Source organism: Artemia franciscana, chromosome 10, assembly GCF_032884065.1.
Source record: "Artemia franciscana chromosome 10, ASM3288406v1, whole genome shotgun sequence".
Taxonomy (NCBI): Eukaryota; Metazoa; Arthropoda; class Branchiopoda; order Anostraca; family Artemiidae; genus Artemia; species Artemia franciscana.
Window position 1 is genome coordinate 37,882,604 of NC_088872.1, and position 21,556 is coordinate 37,904,159.

Genomic DNA, 21,556 nt, shown 5'->3' on the forward strand with positions numbered 1-21,556 from the left:
TTTATATTTTATTTTACCATTTCAAATAACCATTTCATCTACAAATAGTTTATTTTGGTTCAATTAATCGATTTATATATTGTATAAATTTAAATTCTGTGAATTCTTTAATTTATGTTATTGTATATTATATAAAAAGTGGTACTTATATGTTATAGCGCCTATGTTAAGTTCTTCATCTAAGTAGAACCTGTTTCTCCGACTAATTCTAATGAAATATCACAAAATATGATGAACATATTTTAATATAGAATCAAATTTGGGTTTACTTAGTGGGGGGTAAAATATAGCAGGTCTGCATGCAAAATGTGTTAGGTGCAAATATTATGAAGTAAGAATTGTTTTCTAACTTAACACAGTCCAAATAATTTATTCCCACCCACCGTAATGTGCAAATATATAGCCCAAATTATATATTTCCTATCTATTCTGTCACTTGTCTTTGTCTCACGCTAAGCTGAAAGAAACTAACAAAGGAACCGTTTCTACTGTGCGTCAATGGATGAAGAATTTAATATAGGCGTTATATAAGTACCTAAAATTTTTATAAATTTATGGTTGTTACACCGTGGTGCATAATTTTTATGGAGTTTTTTTTATTGTTCTTAATAATATTTTATACACCTGCGTTTTCTTGGTGGCACATAATGGAAATAGTCAAGGTTGAAATTTCTTCAGGTGAGTAGGGTTCCTAATATTTCAAAAAATGTGTTTTGCACCAAAAAAAAAGAGAGAGAGAGAGAGGGAGAGAGAGAGGGAGAGAGAGAAGGAGAGAGAGAGGGAGAGAGAGAGGGAGAGAGAGAGGGAGAGAGAGAGAGAGAGAGAAAGAAAGAGAGAAAGAAAGAGAGAGCTAATCAGCCCATGTATTACTTAAGTAATATACTTATAAACATAGTATCGGAAATTGTATACTGGAATCGTGTTTAAGGAGAATCATGTTGAGTCTGATTAAGAACAGAGGTTGTTTCCACCATTACCACTAATTTTAGTTTTTATGACTTTTCTACGGAAATGGGGCAAATAGTGACCTGATCACCCATTGCCGGTGTAATTACATCACATTTATGACAGATTAGAGTTTATTTCTTGTTTTATAAAAATGAGTCAAACCGAAAAACATTAACTTAGTAATTTCAAATTCCGCCTATTATGAAATTTTACCTGTTTATAATTTGCAAAAAAAACCAAGCCCTATAAAGAAGATGCGGAAAGGGAGCTCCAGGTCCATTCTCCAAAATCTTACTGTTTTGAGAGAATACTGATTTCCGGTTATTGATTATACTTTTCATATGATTCGCTTATTTTGTGCTTCTTTTTTTTCCAATCCACCTTTCAAAGAATGTCTGTTATGTTTTTTTAATATTACTGAAGGTAAACAACAATGTAGAATTATAGTTTGTTTATTTGACGGAATTTTGTTTTACAGAATATAATGATAAGCCTAGAGATGCTACCCAAATATTTTGATCAAATTCAGCTGACGCAGGACATCGAAGGGAGCTTCTTCTATGAGCATAGACAGTGGCTGGAAATGCGTTTGGTAATTATTTCAACCTGTCCTATTCTTATTCTTTACCCCCTTTTACCTGCATCATTTTAATCATTGAAAACAATTTACAAGTGTTATTGTACACAACAAACGGGTAAAATTATCTCACAGTCAATAAAAGCGAGGAGGTTAATATTTTATGATGATGCAATTTTTGCAGTAAAAATGGCTGCTCTAATAATAAACTTTTACAGTCCTGATGTAAGTTTCATTGTTCATGGGTTTCTCTTCTATCATGAAAAGTGGATTTGTAAGTCAGAATTGTAAAACAGCTTCATCTGTTGTGCTAATTGGTCTGCCTTTTATTTGTTTCTAATACATTTTAGGCTAGGAAAGTTTTTTCTCATTCAAGTGGATACGCTAAATATATAAATAGTAATGCAGCGCAATCATGCAATTGCAGTTATTAGTAAAGCGTTAATATAGTAATCACTTTGTGATAAATGGATTCAATTTGCTTTTACAAGGTCGTTCTTAGAAGAGTTTTTATATGGCAATTAATCAAAAATAGACAGAATAGAATTGTTATTACCATCAAATGTATCGGAAACAGATAGCAAGCGTCATGGTTTGAGTCAAAGCAGCAACTTGGACATGCTGCATTTTTTTTTTTTTAATACACCAAAGAATGTGTTCGATTTAATGTTGCGGGGCCAATTAATACAGTACTAGCTCTTGTACATTGTGCATGTTAAAAGTAGCAGCACTAATCTGCTGTCAAGAAATATAGAACCAAAATTTGGTCTTCAGCATAAACGGTGTGATAAGAGACTGCCTTTAAGGATGTACCATTTTCTTCCTTTAAAAATTGTTCTTAGGACTTGCCATTTTAAGAGTATTGAAGGTTAAACAACTGCAAAGTTTAATGGATGCCAAAGAAACGCAACCATAGAATTGCTCTTGCAATGCTATGGTCCACAACTGTGGTATAAGTAGGATAAAAAGAAAGGTTGCATGTAAGGTGTACCCTACCCGCACAGAACAAGGACATGGTTTACAATAGTGTTATTTAGTGCCTTTATTATTTTAAGGTCTTCTAAAGGTTTGAATTTGTGATGCGGAAGTGGCAAGAATAAAGTAAAAACACCTGTTTGAGATAATATCGTAGTCTAATCACTGTTGGAACTCGTATTTTGGGGTACTTAAAGAGTTCGTTTAAATAAGATAGTGTAATATTTTAGTTTTCTGAAGAAGTGTGGTTAAAATTGTATTTGAAAATAACACCTCATTCGTAAGCTAAAACAGTGTTTTGGACTGTAGAAAATTTCTGTTTTATTTTTTTGCAACTTTTGGTAAATTTGGTATTTTTTATTTTAATTCGCTAGCTCAACGACAAACATACTAAGATGCGCCTTCCAACATTCTTTTTAGAATAACGGTCGTTGTCGTCTTAATTCCATTTTGACCTTGAATGGGGTTCCAAACCACGTAGGGACACAGGGCTCCTCCTGATTTTTGGTAGTAAAACAATAACAGAAAACATAGGCTACAGTTCGATCCAAAAGGCAAGACTGTTGGTATTTGACAGACACCTATTCTAAATATATGTATTTGATAGAGTGGAATGAAATAACATCTTAGGTACCTGTTAAATATTCTGACCATACTCAAAAACTTTGATGTTTTTGATCTGTTTAAAACCGGTTTTTCTGTTTCCATTCGGAGATATTTAGCTTAGGCTCAGTGAAATAAACTACTAATTAGGTATATTTTAATTAAATACTTAATATATAGAGTGGGTATTTTGATTAGGTTAGGTATTTAACATAATGCGTTCTGGGCGGCCTGTTTTCCATAATTTTCTGTTATAGTTTCCTTAATGTTGCTACTAAAGCATTACATTTTCATCATATTTTAGTATATTCATTATGACTAACCTAATTTCACTTCTTGAGTCTTGTCGGGTTATTTAACAAGTACCACCTCTTAATTTAACCTAAAAAATCCAGTCTTGATTACACTTCTTCGCGCTATTTTGATTCTTTTGATTTTGCTTCTTGATTTGTGCTTCCTGAACTATTGTTTTTGTTTAAGAATGAGGAAATTCAAAAATTTATATTAGGAATTTATTTTTGTGGATTAAACTAAGTTTTTTTTTTCAAATTATTGATAGGTTTCTGCAATGTTGTTATGAAAATTACATCTTATCAATTTATAAAAGTAGAATTATTAAATTAAACAAATTGAATAAAGTTGATCCTAGTAAAATGTAATAAAATTTCAAAATAAAACAGTTTAATGACATTAAAAATCATTTAGAATAAGTCTTATCAAAATAAAATAAGGCTAAGAAGTTAAAAAGCTTCTGCAATGTACTCCTTGGTAGTTTAATTAATTTGAGACATTAAGTGTTTCTAGCTTTGACAGTGTATCTTCTAGGCAATTGAAGATTATTTGTGGAAGTCGGCTGATGTATTAGACGGGCTTGACGATTTGCGAGATGATATGACCCGCTCTGATAACCCAGGAGACTTAAGTGGAGCAAGACACATTGCCGATAAGCACAATGAATTAAAGAGAAAAATAATGAAAGCTCCTGTGGAAGAACTTGAAAAAATTAGCCAAAGTCTTTTACAAAGGTAATCATCAGGTACATACGCATTGTCGGTGTCTTCGGGGCACTGCAATCTTGATGCTTTGTAACTTGTTCTATAATCTATAGTTTCCCTTGAATTTTGCGTTTTTAATCTTTTCTTTTTTAATTTGAACCTTTCCAGAATCATTGGTTGCATTCAGAATAAGATCCTGCCTAGGTGCCTGGTAGTCATATATAGCTTTTTTGTTCATATTCCTTTAAACACCTTTTTAGTTCTACTCGCAGATTATCCAAACCAGCAGTATTAAGGTCGGAACATACCTAGAGATCATCAAATTTTACCATTAGGAAAGTTTTCTGCGATTTAATGTCACGAGCATGGTTTCAAACTTAAAATTTTGTCATTGAAGGCTGACCTAACTCAAAATATCTCGAACACAATAACTGGGACGAAAACCACTGAAGAGTTTGTGCAACGAGCTGACGTGAGTTGGGTGTCTGGTTGGTAAATGACAGTAGTTGGGTGTTGGAGACGAAGTCATACCACTTAATCCCTTTGATTTCTCCGAGGAACTTATTTTGAGCCACGTCTATGTGTTTCGGACCGAAACAGCAGCAGACCAAAGACTGTGCTTGACTACAACAGCAATTACGCATCTTGTTTGCCGTTTGTCGCGCTGCGCAATGTTCAGCTTTCAAGCTTAAAATGTAAGATGGAAGAATCAGAGTAAAGACCTAAAGCGGGATCTTTAAATTGAAAAATATGAAAGCTTGGAACGACAGTTTTCCTACCTGAAAGATGAATCCAGAAAAAAAAATTCGTGTTTGTAGGTAATAGTTAGGAGCAAATTGGTGTTGACATACAATTTTCAAAGAAATTTCTTACACTTTTTTAAAACGGGTATGGCATTAAAACAAATTGAAAATACTATTGGTTATTCCTGGCTTTTTTTACTGACAGGCAAATATATATAATACTTAATCTCATAGTACTTTATAATTTAGTTAGTTTAAATCATTCACTTATAAATTAGAATACTTAGAGCTATAGATCTACTTAGAATACATATAGAGCTAGAATAAATAGAGAAAATTGGTTTATTGTTTTTATAGAACAATACTAGAAAATGTGAAAGGAACAAACGCCCTTATTTAACTTTTTTGTTGGGAAATATTATTTACCATTCTGTTTAATTTTGCATACTGTCAGTGTTCTAGAGACGATCAATAAATAGTTGATGGTACAAACAAATTCTTGGGCCTCGAAACCTTTTAGGAAAGGGGGAGGGTAAGTTTAGTAAAAGAATAGGCATTCAAAAATAGTTAAATTTCTTATGATTTTAGTTATTACTAAAGACTTCTTTGTTATTTCTTTGTTTTGCTTCGTGGAGGGTGGAGATTGAAGCATAGATTATGTTATTTGTCAGACTCTATAATTCTAGTTATTGGCTTTATCGTTTCAACAGTCAGTAAGCCATGGGTGATCTATGAGATTTACGTAAATGGTCGGACCTAGGGATCTTCTGGTGGGGGGGGGGGGTTAAGTTACATAGCCGAATAGGCATGCACAAATAGTAAACTCTTATATCCGTATTTTTTTTATGTTAGTGTTCAAGAAAGTTCTTGGTGATGCGTAACGTTTTCGTGAAAAAGTTCTAGCTGAAATTCCTTCGTACATGAAACCGTCAGTATTCGTTGGGCATACCCAGTGAATTTCCAACGATAATTTTCATTGCCAGTCCTTGGGTTGGTTGTTCTCGGGTTAAAATTAATTACAGCGTCCCTCCCGACTTGAATATAAACAAAAAAGTCAACTCAAAGTCGGCAACCCAGCCACGGTGCCCTCTGCCCAGTCGTGATGCCCTTTGCAGCTCCTCTGTTCCCTTCCCCCTTGAACAACTCTGGTCATTTGACTGCCAGACATTGCTTTGCCAAATCACAAATTTGGTTGGAAGTCTAAAAACGAAACCTTTGCTAATTTTTGCTAAGATTATATTTAACTAATTTTTCAACTGTGCTTTGTGGTTGTTGCCACTGATTAATGGTTGTAAATTTAATAATTTACTAAGGTCAAAAGTTTTGATGCACTGATTCAACCAAAAAGAAGCCTTTAGTGCCTAGATGCCAATTGTGTCATCACATATAATTATGTTTCATTTTGTGTAATAATTTTTAATTATTGCATTTAAAAGAAAGAACCGGAAAGGATCATCTAAAAATATATAACGGTAGCATTAATGTAGTTTTTATCTAAACTAACTAAAGAAAAATCCCAAATAATTTATTTATTGAAGTCCTTCCCTCTAATTTGGCGTTAAAATTTGGATGGGACGTAATTTATGAAAAAGGGGGAGGGGAGGAGGTGAATAGGCCACCGTGGCCTGTAATCTTATGATTTCTTGTCACATAACCCTCATTGTTTTTTAGAATAGAATAAAACCATGTTCATTTGCTTCGATATCTTTAGGCTAAAATGACAATAACAATACAAACAATAACTCGTAAGAAGCGTATCCTTCTTCATGGTCAGCACATATTAACACTTAAGATATGTCATGATGCTAGAATATTGGTTAAAATGACTAATACGTTACTACACAAAGGAAATAATTCACGTGCAAAAGAATTAAATTTGTGTCATTTCGAGTTTTGGATTTTCGGTTTTGATTGGAACCCAGGATGCACAAGATTACATGGTAGATCATTTGGAAATTTATGTTCAAATTCTTCACCCCATCTACGTCAAAATCAATCTTCATATTGAAATGTTCATCATATTGGAGAGCTTACAAAAAGTCTGAAACGAGAATTCAAATCTATTTAGATTCAAGGCAGTAGAATTATCAGCAAACTAGACCTCCTCAATTTTTGTCAGATTTCCTGTATTTGACTATAAACCAGAATAGCAACCTTTGGCCGCGATGTCTTTTTCTTGACCCTTTGAATAAGTGTCAGTTGATTTTTTATTTGCTTCTTTTTATTAATGGATTTTTTGTCAGTAGAAGAAAAAGCGACATCCATAGCAATAAGCCCTCCCCCTCTTCTTCCGGCCTGGGTGACGGTTACTGTTGTTTAATTTTGATTAGTTTGTACAAATTTATAGAGAGATTAAGGCTGTCAGAATACGGTAAGTTTTTTTCAGCTGATTCTCCACTTTATAAAATTGCGCTGGAATGAGAAGATAGAGGCAATAAAATTGTTTTTAGAAAGCTGGAATGACTTCTGCGGAGTAATATAAATTAAGTTTTGTGTTAATATTTGTTTTTGTGGCGGTAGTGAAGAAAGAGATCTAAAGTTTAACCTAAAAAAGGAGGATTTGGCATTTATAGTTAGTTCATCTTCCTAAAGGAGGCTTACGAGGGAAGTTTAAATTAGGGCTGCATGGGCAAGGGGTAAGCTATATGCTAAAGTGCTGCCACCAAGGGATATTCACCCTTATATACAGGGATATAAACGTAGTGTATCGCGAATAAACCAAATTCCGATCGTAGTCTAAAAAACCGTTATCTTCGTAAATGAAATTTCGTGTTTGCTAAGCAACAACTTCTTTGAAGGACAAGTCAATAAAATTTTGCCAGGAATATTTCTTGGCAACGAAGGTGGAATATTTTAAATAGAAATTAGATTACCTTTTTTCAATGCTCCTGAATAATGACACACTTTTAAAATAGAGGCTGTAGCTTTGCCATCGCTTTAATTTTTTTTCTTTTGCCCGGTCTCAGAGTCATGGTTTCTGAGGAATTTTCGTAAGTAGACTCTTTTTTGCCCCACCCCCTCCATTGATATCCATAGTCTTTTGCAAATGTTGAGCTAAGTTCAAAGAAATATGTCCTACTTTTGATTTAGCCAGCTTTTCCGCTAATATTCATCCATTTTCTGAACCTTCGTTTGAAAATCAGGATATAAATCTCATAAGGTTGTGTTTTGTCGTCAATGGAAGACGGTTCCAGTAGAGGCTTAAAATGGTTTGAACACCTACATTTTTCATGTTTCAAACCATGTGCATATTCCTATGTTTAGAGCAGTGCCTCTTTACTATGTTTAATTTAACTGTGCAACCAGATTTCTGACTCAGGAAGTAAAGTGCCCTTCACAAAGTCTTACTGCTTGAGCAAACTACTTGTCAAACAAAATAAGCTGCTATGCTTATTCTTTACCCAGTTTAGCCCGGGTTTTTCGATTTAATCCATATTTTGAAACTTCGCTTGAGGAATGTATAGATGGGTTTTCTAAAATGAGCTTTCTGGGTGACGATTCGTGATTAATGTACAGGACAGTTGAAATGTCGACTTCTCGGGTGTTTAAGCTAAATGCGAAATCCTGTATATTGAACAGTACTTCTTTCAATGCTACAAAATTTATTTCAATCAAAATTGTACTTTGGAAGATACATCAACCTTTACTTAGCATTAACTTTGGGGTTTCTTGCGTTGAGTCGCACAAAAACAAACCAAGACTGTCTAGTATTTAGGAAGTATTTAAATACTAGACAATACTTAGACAAATACTTAGACTCTTAAGACTGTCTAGTATTTAGTAAGTATCTAGTATTTAATTTGTAAATTTAACTAAATTTCTATCCTCTTTTTTTGTCACCCATTTACAGTCTTTATAAAGAGCACCCACGCTAGTGCTTTCATCTGGTCTTCTTATATTAAGAAAAGCATATATAAGCAAAGTCAGGGCTTTTCTAAGAGTCTTGTATATCTAATAAGTGCAGATCTCTCCTCATTCTTCTGAAGTGGGCTTAATGTATTGACTTCCTTACTGCAAAAGAGAAAGCTAGCCTAGATTATTCATTGACGTTATAAGAAAAATGTGTTAAGATTTTTGCAGGTGAAGTGTGGTGTTTATAAGACGGGTATCACTGTACTTATTTATTAAAAAAATACGAATGCTGTGTTTTTGGTTGTAGGTACTATTTTGTTATTTTTTTCTATTTCTGTATATGTGCGTTTGTTTGCATGGAGGGTGGGGGGTTGGGTTAAATGCTAATAAAGGCATGTAGAACAATGTTAGCATTTTAAAGGAGAAGGGGATGAGTAGGAGAGGATGACTCGTTTAAGCAGGATGGCATTGTTCCTTTCATTTCAATCAATTATGTTCTTGATATTGGAATATGATTGAACTAACAATTATTCCAACCTCAAGGGGAAGTTTGATCACCCAATTTAATTGCTACTGAAATTTAAGAGTTTGTCTCCTTCTTTTTCAAAAGAATCAAAATTATTTTTATAACCAGAAGCTATTCAACTTTTGATTTTCTCTTTAAGTTTTTTTTTCTCATATATTTTTTTTAACTCAAAAACTTACTCTATACTTGGACAAAGTTTCGTTAAAGATGTTAGTAGCAGTTATTGAGATAGAAGTAGAAAAACTCTGAGACGTAGATCTTGACAGTTTCTTCCTCCAAACCCAGTTTGATCAATATTTAGCAACATTAAAATAATTGTAAAACGAGATAGCAAAGCTTGTTAATTGGCAAATGTACTGCAATAAAAATAGTTAAGCCTGTTGATCTTATCACAAATGGGGTGACTCTGCCTGCGTCATGGTGTAAATTACGGGGCAATACTGGCTCATAACCACCGAAAACACTGGCTTAATAATGTCTTCAAGCTCAGTTGCCACTGAATGCTGGCCTCCTTGTACTGATGGAAGTAAGCAAGCAGCGTTTACGGTCGCTGCGTCGTGTAAGTTCGTTTGCTTAGACGTTGATCCAATTGAGTAAAATACGTGAAAGTATTGTGCCGCAAAATTAACTGCATGCCTCAAATTTAACACGGTTAAGTATTCAAGTACTTTATACGACTATGATGATGAAGCTAATTGTCCACACTATCTTTTGTACATAATTATGCATCTAATATTTGGAAGAGGGGGGGGGGGCTGTACTTTTTCTTAATAGTAATTTTCCTTCAATGTGCTGTTTCAATGGAAGTTCCTTTCACTAAGTAGTAAATTATCGAGATCTTTATTGGAGTGCTTGGAAAAGAATATCATGTAAGAGGAAGGCTCTATGCTTCAAGTAGTCCGATATGAAGACCCTAGATTAAATTTCCTGGCAAACTTTCTCGAGTTACCTTGGTTAATTCGTCTTCGGGGCATTTTATTTCCAGTTTTTCAATAACTGTTACTGTTTTAATATTGCTTTTCTAGGAGCTAAACCTTAAACATCGTACATCTATTTATCAGTGAACTAAAAATATACTGGTCAATCTTTGTTTTGGAAGTATTTTAGCGTTTAAGCTTCAATTATTGTCTCTTCATCTTTTTTATTTTTCAGATTGAATCCAGATTGTGGAAGTTGTGACTCGGGATTTTCTGGACGAGAAAGTAGTCTTAGTACATTATCAGGCAATCCTGATTTTCAAGCAAGCGTGCCGGCAATTCTTCAAGCATTAGAATTGGTAAAAGCTGCTCATCAACAGGTTTTACAGCTTTGGCAGCATCGCAAGACAAAGCTGGATCAATGCGTACAGCTCAGAATCTTTGAGCAGGACTGTGATAAGGTATTATAAAGATTCAGCTTTCTACAAATTCTAGAAGATGCATCCCGCATGTCGAAAAAAAAAAAAATCAAGTTGGCTTTCTCTAACCATTGAAATTATTTGTATCTGGAAAACCCAAAATCGACGTCCCAGAATTTTCATTTTCTTACTTTGAATTTTTAGGATAACTTTGTTATGAAGGAACAGTGCTGTCCGTAGAAGGGAAGAGAATAAATGAAATGTGCTGTAAGACTAGAATAAAGAAGCGTACACAGCTTGCCAAAAGTGCCCCCTAATATTTTTATGGGGTATTTCTGACCTGCATATTTCAATTTTTTTTCGTTTTTCTCCTTTCGCTCTTTCTGCAAACCAAACAAGAAAACAACAATTGCCTTATGGTATAGTATATTAAACTGCCTTTTCTCAATATAAAGAATATGAGAAAAAAACTATCAGAATTTATTTTAAGGTTTTGCACAAAAGTAAAATATTGTTCTCGTATTGGCAAATACAACAGGCCTGGAAAAATTACTGGATGGCATGGATTCAAGAATAATAACAGCAATAGAAGCATCTCTAGTGTTTATTACATTCTGAACGCAAAGGACAGGCTACGGATAGAGAGAGTATTTTCTACGTACGATACAATAATTGTAAATTTTAATCTTAACTGTTTCTTACAGTTCATTAATTTGAAATCTTCAAATTAGTTCGGTGTTCCTAAAATAATCTGGAAAGCCTTGTAAGCATTGGCAATTTGCTATTCACAAAGTCGATTCTTGAACTGCTATGCTTTTATGTTTCTGAATCAACTAACAAATAGCGTTACTAACCTACGAGATTAAGCTGAAGTTGAACCTATTTGTGCTAAGATATATCCGATGGTCTTGCTCTACTAATTCAGATATGTACTTTTCACAATTTGTTTATTCATAGAATTTGGTGGTTAGTTGGATACATTTGGTTACTGCAGATTGACGTGGTCTTTGATCGCCGTTCAATATTGATACACTACTGTAATTGTTAGACGTATCAAAAATTCATTTGCACTTTTTTTGTAGAGCTAAAGATTGATAAACTTCTCTAATTGGTCGACGTGTCTTAATAAATTGAACTTTGGAACTGGGTTTGGGCTGGCTCTGGGATTTAGGAAATGGTATATTAGTGGAGGATCCAGTGTTGTCAAAGCTTTGCCATTAGCGACATATCGCTGTTAGCTAAATCTCATTATGAATGAACCTTTACTACTGTTAACTACTACTATCACAGATAATTAAATATTTAAAAATAATTAATGTATAAGATCTGGGCAATCCTATGGGTAGTGAATGTAAATCATTAACTGGCAATTTACTCCAACAAACCCGTGTAATATCAAGAAAAATGACAAATGGCTATTAGTTTTTTTCCTTTGTACTTTCGAGTTAATAAATGTAGAGTAAAATCTTGATCTAGAGATTTTACTCTAGATCAAGGCTATTTGATCTAGCTATTGAATGGAGATATAGTTTCTGCATATCTGGGATTTACTTTAGCTAGCTGCTTACCCCTCCCTAGCCATTTGTCTGTCCTACTGCACAATTCTTTCTTTAAAGAGTTCACTTTATACACTAATTAGTTTATTAACCTGCAATTATTATGATGAAAACTATTTTCCATCTTATAAGTCTGCTTTACTATTGAAATTGGTAATTGCTCAAGTCAGTAGTCTATGCTTATTCTATCGTTTCAAAAACAATACTGGATTAGTTTAAGTACCCCTGCTCGCGTCTATTTCCTGGAAACAGCTGTAATGCCATCTATTCCTCGTAATAACCTTAATCTTATTCCTTTTGGGCAGGGCCAAAGTTTTTATTGTGTTGTCGAATTTAATATGTGTGTTTATAGTTCGTGGCCAAATTAGACCTATTTAAAATATTATCTTTCGAACTACGCCATTCATTCGCCATTCCCCTGGGTCTTTAGTTCCATTAGGCTGCCTCTAAATTTATGTCAGTGTGACATAATTATAGTTTAGAAGAAAGAGGAAAAAGTTGCTAAATGTAAGAAATGATTCTTCGAGAAAAAGTTCGGCAAAATAGAAAAGATAAAATAGTTGCCTTTCCAAAGATAGGAAAAGGGATGTTGATTTTATTCAGAATGGCTAGAGTTGGCACTGTAGCCATTTGTAGCGAAAGGGGCTTAGTCCTCCTCATACTATACGGTTGTTGATTTATTTCATTGATTCTTATAAAGTGTTTAAGTGACAGTCAAATTTAGCCGCATTATTATATATATATATGGAAAAAACAACAATAAAAACAGAAATAACCGTGGCTGTACATTGCTGCTAACGAGTGCCTGTACTTCCCTGTACTATTGCTTACCCAATGGATTCAGATTGATGATTTACTTTTTCTGGCCATTGCTATTCTATATATGTTATATATTTTGCAACTATATAAATAAGGTATTTGGCAAGATAGTCCCAACTTCCGCTTAGTATTCACCTTTTTTTGACATAAGTTACCGGGAACCACGATTTTCAAAATATGCGTTAAAGAAGTAATCAAATTCCATTTATTCTATATAAATTGATTTTTGATTGTATTAAAATAGTATTTTGAAAAAAGAGATTTTGAAGCAAAGAAGTAGCCCAGCTTTGAACTATAGAACTACAGTTGTATACATAATTTATTCTGCAAATAGTGTTTTAGCTCTAAATATCTACATGGTTAATTTAAGGCAACTTTATTATTTTTTAAGATGTTTGAATGGTTGGCACAGTCTCAGGAAGAATTTCTTGCTGGATATGTAGACATTGGTCGTTCGCATCAGGCAGCACGAGAATTGCAGGAAGATCACAAACATTTTAGCATGAGTTCTATGGTGAGTTCTTCTATTATCTATGTAACTGGTACCCTGGAAAGACGCGTATAGAGTGCCTAATGGAAGGTGGCGGGGGGCTGATCACAGAGTCTAGTTGTAAATAAAATTTTTCGTTCCTGCCTCCCTGAAAAAAAATACTCGTGTATGCAGAAAAAGTGTTAACGGGTACAGGCTACTGGGGGTGTGGAGGTTAGGCAGATTTTGTGTTCTTTGACCATTCTAATTCCAAAGATTTTTGATCTGTTCTCTTCTCTATATTTATAACGCTAGGTGTGTGTCTGTTTGGGCCATTTTTTCTTCCAGTGGATTTGCACCCGAAATGCTCAAGCTAGAAACATGACATTTATGGAAATTAATTTGGAATTATTGGTGCAAATTAGGCCATAAAAATCCTATAAATCTAAGTTATAAAATAAAAGAAAAAAAAGCAAAACCGATGACAAGTTTGCAATAGCCGAAAGCCTGAACTGCCATTTATTGCAAGTGCAAAAATTGCAGAGAGATGTCATAAGCCTATTTTTGCAAGGGTTGAAGGCCCGAGCTTGTTATTTGGGACGGTTGAACGCCTGTGATTAAACTTCGGTGGGGGCTGAAGGGACAAGCTAGCAGAGGGAGTTGTACCATCAAAAGACATTATCAGCTAAAATTTCAGTATCCATTTGGTTGATCGACTTCTTTAGGGGAGACGGGCACTAGGTCATGGGGACTTCGAATTAGCGTGGTAGGGATGGTTGGTTCGGGTTTGACACCTTCTGTTGCTGACCGAGCTTCAATTTAAAAAAAGGTAACATCCACTTTGAAAATAAAACCGAATCTGCAAACTCAAAGTTAGGAATAAAAAAGAAAGGCAGAAGAGTCACAAATGTTTCCTATTTGGACGTATATTTGACAGGGTTGCCATTTTGCCGAGCAAAAAAAAAAAAAAAAACAACAACGATATAGCAGACCTCTGGGAGCATCGCAATGAGGACCTGGACTTCTTAAAACTGGCGTTGGAATCATTTCAGTCTTTTGAATTATTCAGGTTAAGGCATTGCTGAAAGTTTTTTCCTATTATTTTAACGTCGTTCAGATGCATACGCTATGTTGTTGGAACTTTGGAGTAAACAAGTCATGGACATAGCTCTTTCTTTAACGATGTGTTTAGTAAAGGAACTACAAATATCCTGGATGGCCCTCTCAGGAGAAAATGTTCAAGTTAAATTTATTTCTAAACAGTAAAGACAATATAGAAAAAATATTGCTGGCATGCAGTGGCTACCAAGTTGGATATCAGATTGGGTTTATTTTGCTCCACTTGTCATTCATATCGCACACCGAGTTGACTTTTTAAAGGTGAGACGAGACAAAGATGGATAACAAATAGTTATTAGCACTTGACAATTGGTGACATAACTCAATCCTTCATAAAATAGGCATAATTTTGGTATCATTGGGGTGCCATTTAGTGACCTGGGTGTTCGGTTATGGTATTTCAAATGATATTAGGTGCATAAAATTAATCCTTAAGGAAAACGGAAAGACTGAAGAATATTTTACGCATTTTCTTTTATTGTTAACAATGACCTGTTCTTTGACATAGTTTCGTCACCTTTCCTTTTATTTTTTAATCAACACGATATATTGTCTTTATAGAATATGTACGTCACACTAAATAGAGTACTTAGTGTAGCTGGTCGACTAATAGAATCAAGACACTATGCCTCACAAACAATACGAACCATAGCCACTTCACTGGAAAAAACATGGAAAGATTTTGCATCAGCGCTAGACGAACGAACCACTGTGTTGAGCCTCTCTGTTGCTTTCCACCAGAAAGCAGAACAGGTAAATATCTTGGATTAAGATAGTACCGTATCTTTTTTCCAAGTAGGCTGAATGAATTAGCAGTCACCTTTTGCTTGTAAATTGGTAGTAAATTAGACACATAGGGCATCGTTCCATAGACTCGCGTCTTGCTCATTTTTATATTTAACTCGCTCATTGCAAGGAAACCACTAGAAGGGTTTATTGAATTCTAGGTTCCCGACAACCACCAGTTTAAGAACAGTGGAGTAGGGGGATTCACTTTTTTTCGTTACATTTTAGTAGAAAGGTGGGGTATAGTGTTTTGAGTTTCAAAACTTCGGTTTATTTTGTGCCAGGATTTTGGATTTCATTTGCTAACAACCAACATTTTATTCAGACTGCAGCCATGGAATTTTTTTTTTTTTGGTAATGCCCTAAGTTATTTGGGATATGAGACCCTTTATAAGTCTATATGTTTTTTGTCAGCACCAAATACAATTTTAGGATGCGTAGAGGGTTAAAGCAAAATACACTTAACAAGTGTATAGAGAGGAATATGGTAAAATCTAACTTAAATTGGATCTAGTCGTAACAAACTTAAAAACGCAAACTCTGGTTAAAAGACACAAAATTTCTTTTAAAAGGCACAGTTTACAAAGGTTTATTATCTAATTTCGTGAAACATAGTATAAGGATTTAAGGAATTCTGTCTAGGGATTTAAGGAACTGAATTATTTTATTTCTTGTCTTTGTCAGTACAAAGTTACTGGTGACGTCGCCGGTGACGACATTAGGCTAAGGAACAGTTATATTTAAGTATGAACAAAAACTAAACACAAACATTAAAAAAGAAAAGAATAAACGTGTCAGAAGATTCGTCCAATCGTCATTGTTATTTTAACTTTGACGTATTAAAAACCTCAATATTTTGTTGTTCAAACAGTTTGTCATAACGAACTGTCAGTAAGGAGTGACCCGGCTCAATATAAACCGAAACCCTAAAAAATGAACTTTTTATACCAATAGATACATAAAAAAACTGGATTTTTATGCTGATTTTGAATATATAAGTTTCATCAAGTTTAGTCGTACCCATCAAATGTAATGAGCCTGAGAAAATTTGCCTTATTTCCGAAAAAAGAGGGAAACACCCCTTAAGAGTCATAGAATCTTAATGAAAATCAAACCATCAGATTCAGCATATCAAAGAACCCTACTGTAGAGGTTTCAAGCTCCTATCAGCAAAAATGTGGAATTTTGTATTTTTGCCAGAAAAAAGATCACAGATGTGTTTTTTTTTCTCGCTCTCTTTTTCCCAGGGGTGATAATATCGACCCAATGGTCCTAAAATGTCGCGAGAGGGCTCATTCAAACGAAAAATAAAAGTCCTAGTGCACTTTTTAAGTGACCAAAAAATTGGGGGGCAACTTGGCCTCCTCCCACGTTCATTTTTTTCCCTAAGTCACCGGATCAAAATTTTGAGATAGCCATTTTCTCCAGCATAGTAAAAAAATCTAATAGCTATGTCTTTGAGGACGACTTAATCCCCCACAGGTCCCGGGGGAAGGGCAGCAAGCTATGGATCTTTTCATGGAAGAATTTATCATGGGGGGAAAAATTTCCATGAAGAGGCTGAATTTTCCAGCATTATTTAAAAAAAAATCAGAAATTAAATTAGAAAACACGAGTTTTTCAACGGAAAGTAAAAAGCAACATTAAAACTCCAAACGAAAAGAAATTATTACGTATATGAGGGGTTCGTCCTCTTCTTAATACCTCGCTCTTTACGCTAAAGTATTTTTAGTAATTTCAAAAGAGTTATTTATTCTAATTAAGCAGCCATTGTGATTCAGGGGTCATTCTTAAAGAATTTGAGCAAAACTTGAACTTTAGCGTAAAGAGCGAGGTATTGACAAGGGGGCAAACCCCCTCATATACGTAATAAAATTATGCGAATATAGAAGTTCTTTACGTTAATTTGCAAGTTCCGTTTTATTATTAATAAAAACTTTCGTAAATAAAATTAAAAGTTCTAGCGCCCTTTTTAAGTATCCAAAAAATTGGAGGGCAACTAGGTCCCCTTCCCCGCTAGTAAAATTACTATACAAATTTCGTTTTAATTATTTATGTACGGTGAGTCAAATTCAAAACCTGCAATAATTCAAAAACGTTCAGAAATTAAATAATAAAAAATATTTTTTTTAACTGAAAGTAAGGAGCGACATTAAGACTTACAATGAACAGAAATTATTCCGTATATGAAAGGGGATGTCCTCTCCTCAGCGCCTCACTCTTTACGCTAAAGTCTTTTATTGTTTTAAAAAGTAGAGTTGTGAGAAAAGGTTTCTGTTTATTGGGTTGCCTTATTGCACTCTTGATCAAGGTACTAAGACGATCCTAGTTTTATGTATTCAAGAAAAAATGAGAATAGCGTATTGCTACATGGTACGTGCTATTATATTACTACTGCTATATGGTATTTACCGTGTGATGTTTTAATTTCTCTTGTTACTGCAGTAGCCCACTCGAATCTCTCCCTTCTTTTTGGTTTTTGAATTGGTGATTTTCCTAATTTATAAATTTGAATATTGTAAATACATTCTAGTTCTAGTCAGTGTGTCTTCTGCTCTGTTGAGTTTACTTCAAAAGATAAGTTTTTGTTTAGCACTGAAGACGGTTTGGTGGAAATATCTGCTTTTGTCATTTTCGCTTCTTTTCTGTCCACTTGCTGACGATACCCTCGTTTTTCTTGACTGCTTGATTTCATTATTCATTTTTTTTGTTATACGTTCGAATATTTTAAATTCAAAAACTGTTACGTCAAATATTTTAAATTCAAAAACTGCTACGTCAAATATTGTAATTTTTACATCACTTTCCAATTTGTTTTAGGAACACTGAACTGGTTTTAATTTTTCAAATTAATAAAATGTCAGAAACAGCTAAAATTAGAATTTATAATTTTGTATCGTACTTAGAACAAAAACCGTCTATTCTCAAAACTGTTCGTGTTCAGAATGTAATAAACGCTTGAGATCCATCTATTGTCGTCATTATTGTTTGATGCATTCTATCCAGTTATTTTTCCAGGCCTATATTGTTTTTTGTTTGAATGTTTTTTTCTAATAAGTTGTTGTTTTATTCTAATTTGTTGGAGTCTTTTTGTAACTTTATTCACTTATCTTATATATTCCTCGATTTTGTGAGGCCCTTTTGGGCCTCACATTTTGGGGAGCCCTAAACAAAGTGCAGAACAACGTTTATTTACAAGAACTTTTATCTTTCAAAGTCTACTATTATTTTGAATTGAAAATATAGAATCAGATTCTCTATTTTCTGTTGTTTTTCCATTTTTGATGATCCTTTATAAAGTGGTAGCCAATGTTTGTGTACAAAAAATTGCTATCATATAAAATCTGCCGTTTAAATAGAAAATGAAAATATTATTTTATATTTTCTATGAATTCTCTATTTTTGGGGGCTCTAAGCCAAAGTTTGTTTAGCTTGTACGTAAGTCATTCACTGGTTTCCACTAATTAGATTTTTTTTTGTAAAAAAAGACTTGCGTCTAAAATCTGTTGCTACAATCTAAAAAAAAAAAAAAAAAAAAAAAAAAAAAAAAAAAAAAAAAAAAAAAAAAAAAAAAGCCTAACGAGTTACATCTTGTGCCGATTCAGGGATAAAATTGCGCCGATTCAGGATAATTTTGCAAACAATATGACTCGATTTATTTCGTGAATATTAAAAGAGGACTTACAAAATTGACCAAGGAAAGTATTCTTGGGCTTTCTCAAAATACAAAAGGCCCTGTATACCTTCATTTTCATCTGGCCAATACGTTTAAAAGAGGGGATCTCATTTTCTGAGGAAATCTCTTTTCTGAGGAAAAGTGGAAACCTTGCGAGAAATAAGAAGAAAACTCGAGTTCAAAAATTTAGGGTAGGATAATTAGCATCACATTTAAGAAGTACTTTATTTAATAAATCTACTAGATTTGATTGACGTTCAGATTCATGTCTCGCAAAATTGCCAAGAGGTGCTGTTGTCAGTGGAAGAAACAAAAACATCTAAAGAAGACGAAATAATATTGATATTATTGGGTCGGACAGTTAGGATGATACTGTCTACAGTAAATTACTGGTTTATGTTGTTACACTGCGTGAAAAAGTCTATTTACATTAGCTAAAAATAGCACGACCTATAACTAATCCCTACCATTATTCTACATTTTAGTCTAAGAAATATATCCCTCCTCCCTTTTACCAAAATGAGACAGCTTTGACTAAAGAATTTCATGGATTAAGGAATCGATTGCTTCAGGAATATCCAGGAATATAGCAGAAGGATTTTACTGAAATCTAACGCAGAATGTGAAAATTTAAAAGGTTTACCCACGCCTACTCTATTGAGTGCTTCATTATGAAACCAAATTGGAATCGATGAAGCAAATTATTTATGAAAAGTAAGTAGATAAGAAAGCAGCCTTTTAAAAGATTCTGCTAATTCAAACAACCTGAAAATTGCTCGATATTTTGCTGGGTCGTTTCTTGGTCTGCCTTTATACACGGGACACCGATTTAAGGAAGAATAAATTTGACTACCTTACAAGGATTAAAATCGACACTATATGACGGTGAACAACCATCTACAACCTGATTCTGATTCTAGGAACAAAGACTTAAAGCAACATGTCTTTGAATAAGATCCAAAATCATGTTTTGACCGAGAAGAGGTGGCAGAAGAAGCAATATTCTTAATACTTTTGTCGAAAAATACAGTTATTTCATCTCGGATTTTAAAATGAAGTCAATCTCAATAAAGTAATATGAAGGCTTAGTTTTCTCTTGGAAATTGAGCTCAATCACCATAACTCTGTCATCATCGATTAGACTCATAGGGTCAGAATTAGGCTGAGAAAAAGGTTTGGATTTGCAGTTCATAATTTTCAAGTTTTGCGAATTTTATTGCAGCAATCAGAGTTTTTTTTGATTAATAATGAGACTTTGACATCAGGTACAAGAATTTATAAATGCTATTATAAAAATTTTGATCGTGATATATGAATAACACTTGTTGAAGGAGCATTGGACTTACCAGCACTCTAGAGATTGTTTCTACTTTCACCAATAGTTGAGAAGTCCAAAAGTTTATCCATGCAGGTACGTTTCCAGGGTTTCGTTTGGGGGAGGGGGAGAAAAAAACTACGAAACACAACAAAAATTAGCCCCCATGTATTTTGTTACTTTTGTATGGATGGGACAAAAAGTTCTGGGCGATATACAAACCGCGTAACCCTCTTCCCCACTGGATATGTTTCATCATCCATGAGTTAAAAGAAACCTTCTAGACTTACGATTAAAAGGCGACACCTCAAAAATATCAAGAATAGACCCTTTTTCCATCCTATAAAGTGAGTTCAACATTTTGAATTAGTTTTATAATTTTTGTTATTGCTTAATTTGTGACGACAGGTACTTTTAAGAATCTGTTATGCCGCTTGTCTTTTGCATCGCACCATCACGAGGCTGCAAATGCATATCGAAACTTATTTGGAAATGTTGACAGATAAATTTTAAGGAAAATGTCACCAGGGAAATCGTTCCAAGTCGAATTCGAACACCGAGCGAAGTTGTTCTTCAGGTACTCAAGTGCTTGGTATGTCAATTTTAATGTAATTGGACCGAACTGTGTGTCTTCGTCTTTGCCTCGTCAGTTGGATAGTGTAGTTGGGGGGAGGTATAAATCTAGAAAACTCTGCAGAAGGAGGTAAATTTCTGCACTTTTAGAAACAGCCATCGATATTACATCAAACGTTTCGCTAAGAGGCTGGAGAGTCATGGGTAACGATTGAACCTGTCATACTAGCCTTATTCTGGATCTTTTGAAGTAATGCCAAAAACTTTCCGAGCACCAGCATACAGCGGGCATCTGTATTCGGCGATCGGTCTAATGCAAGACTTGGTAAAGTGGGATGATTGAGTTGGGTAGTAGAAGGTTTTCGCAGGGAAGAATAATAGCCAGCTTTCTTGCGCAGACGTCCGTGGACTCCATACGCGTAGATTTTCTTTAGTATCATAGTATCATAGTATGCCATGATTCTGTACTCTCTTAAAAGCTTTAGCGATGTCGATTTACAGTTGCCTGATGTTATATCGTTTTTATAGAAGTTCGATCCTCTCCTGGTGCTGGGCTACTAGACAGAATCCACATCACGGGCCATAAACAGAGAGAATCCCGTGCCCAGGGGAATATATATCGATGGTCACTCAATAGGGCATTTATCAAAATATTCTGTGAAATAGTTTAGTACAGAAGTAAATAGCA

The 21,556-nt window shown here is 34.3% G+C and overlaps 1 protein-coding gene across 3 annotated transcripts in view; it reads left to right on the plus strand.

Moving 5' to 3' along the window:
• Positions 1–21,556, plus strand: part of LOC136032165 (triple functional domain protein-like) — a 393,821-nt gene that overhangs the window by 26,216 nt on the left and 346,049 nt on the right. For all 3 annotated transcript variants that reach the window (XM_065712353.1, XM_065712354.1, XM_065712355.1), the window contains exons 4-8: positions 1,427–1,540; positions 3,929–4,128; positions 10,372–10,597; positions 13,322–13,444; positions 15,080–15,271. In XM_065712353.1, the coding sequence (XP_065568425.1) occupies positions 1,427–1,540; positions 3,929–4,128; positions 10,372–10,597; positions 13,322–13,444; positions 15,080–15,271 (855 nt within the window). The remainder of the gene's footprint in view (positions 1–1,426; positions 1,541–3,928; positions 4,129–10,371; positions 10,598–13,321; positions 13,445–15,079; positions 15,272–21,556) is intronic.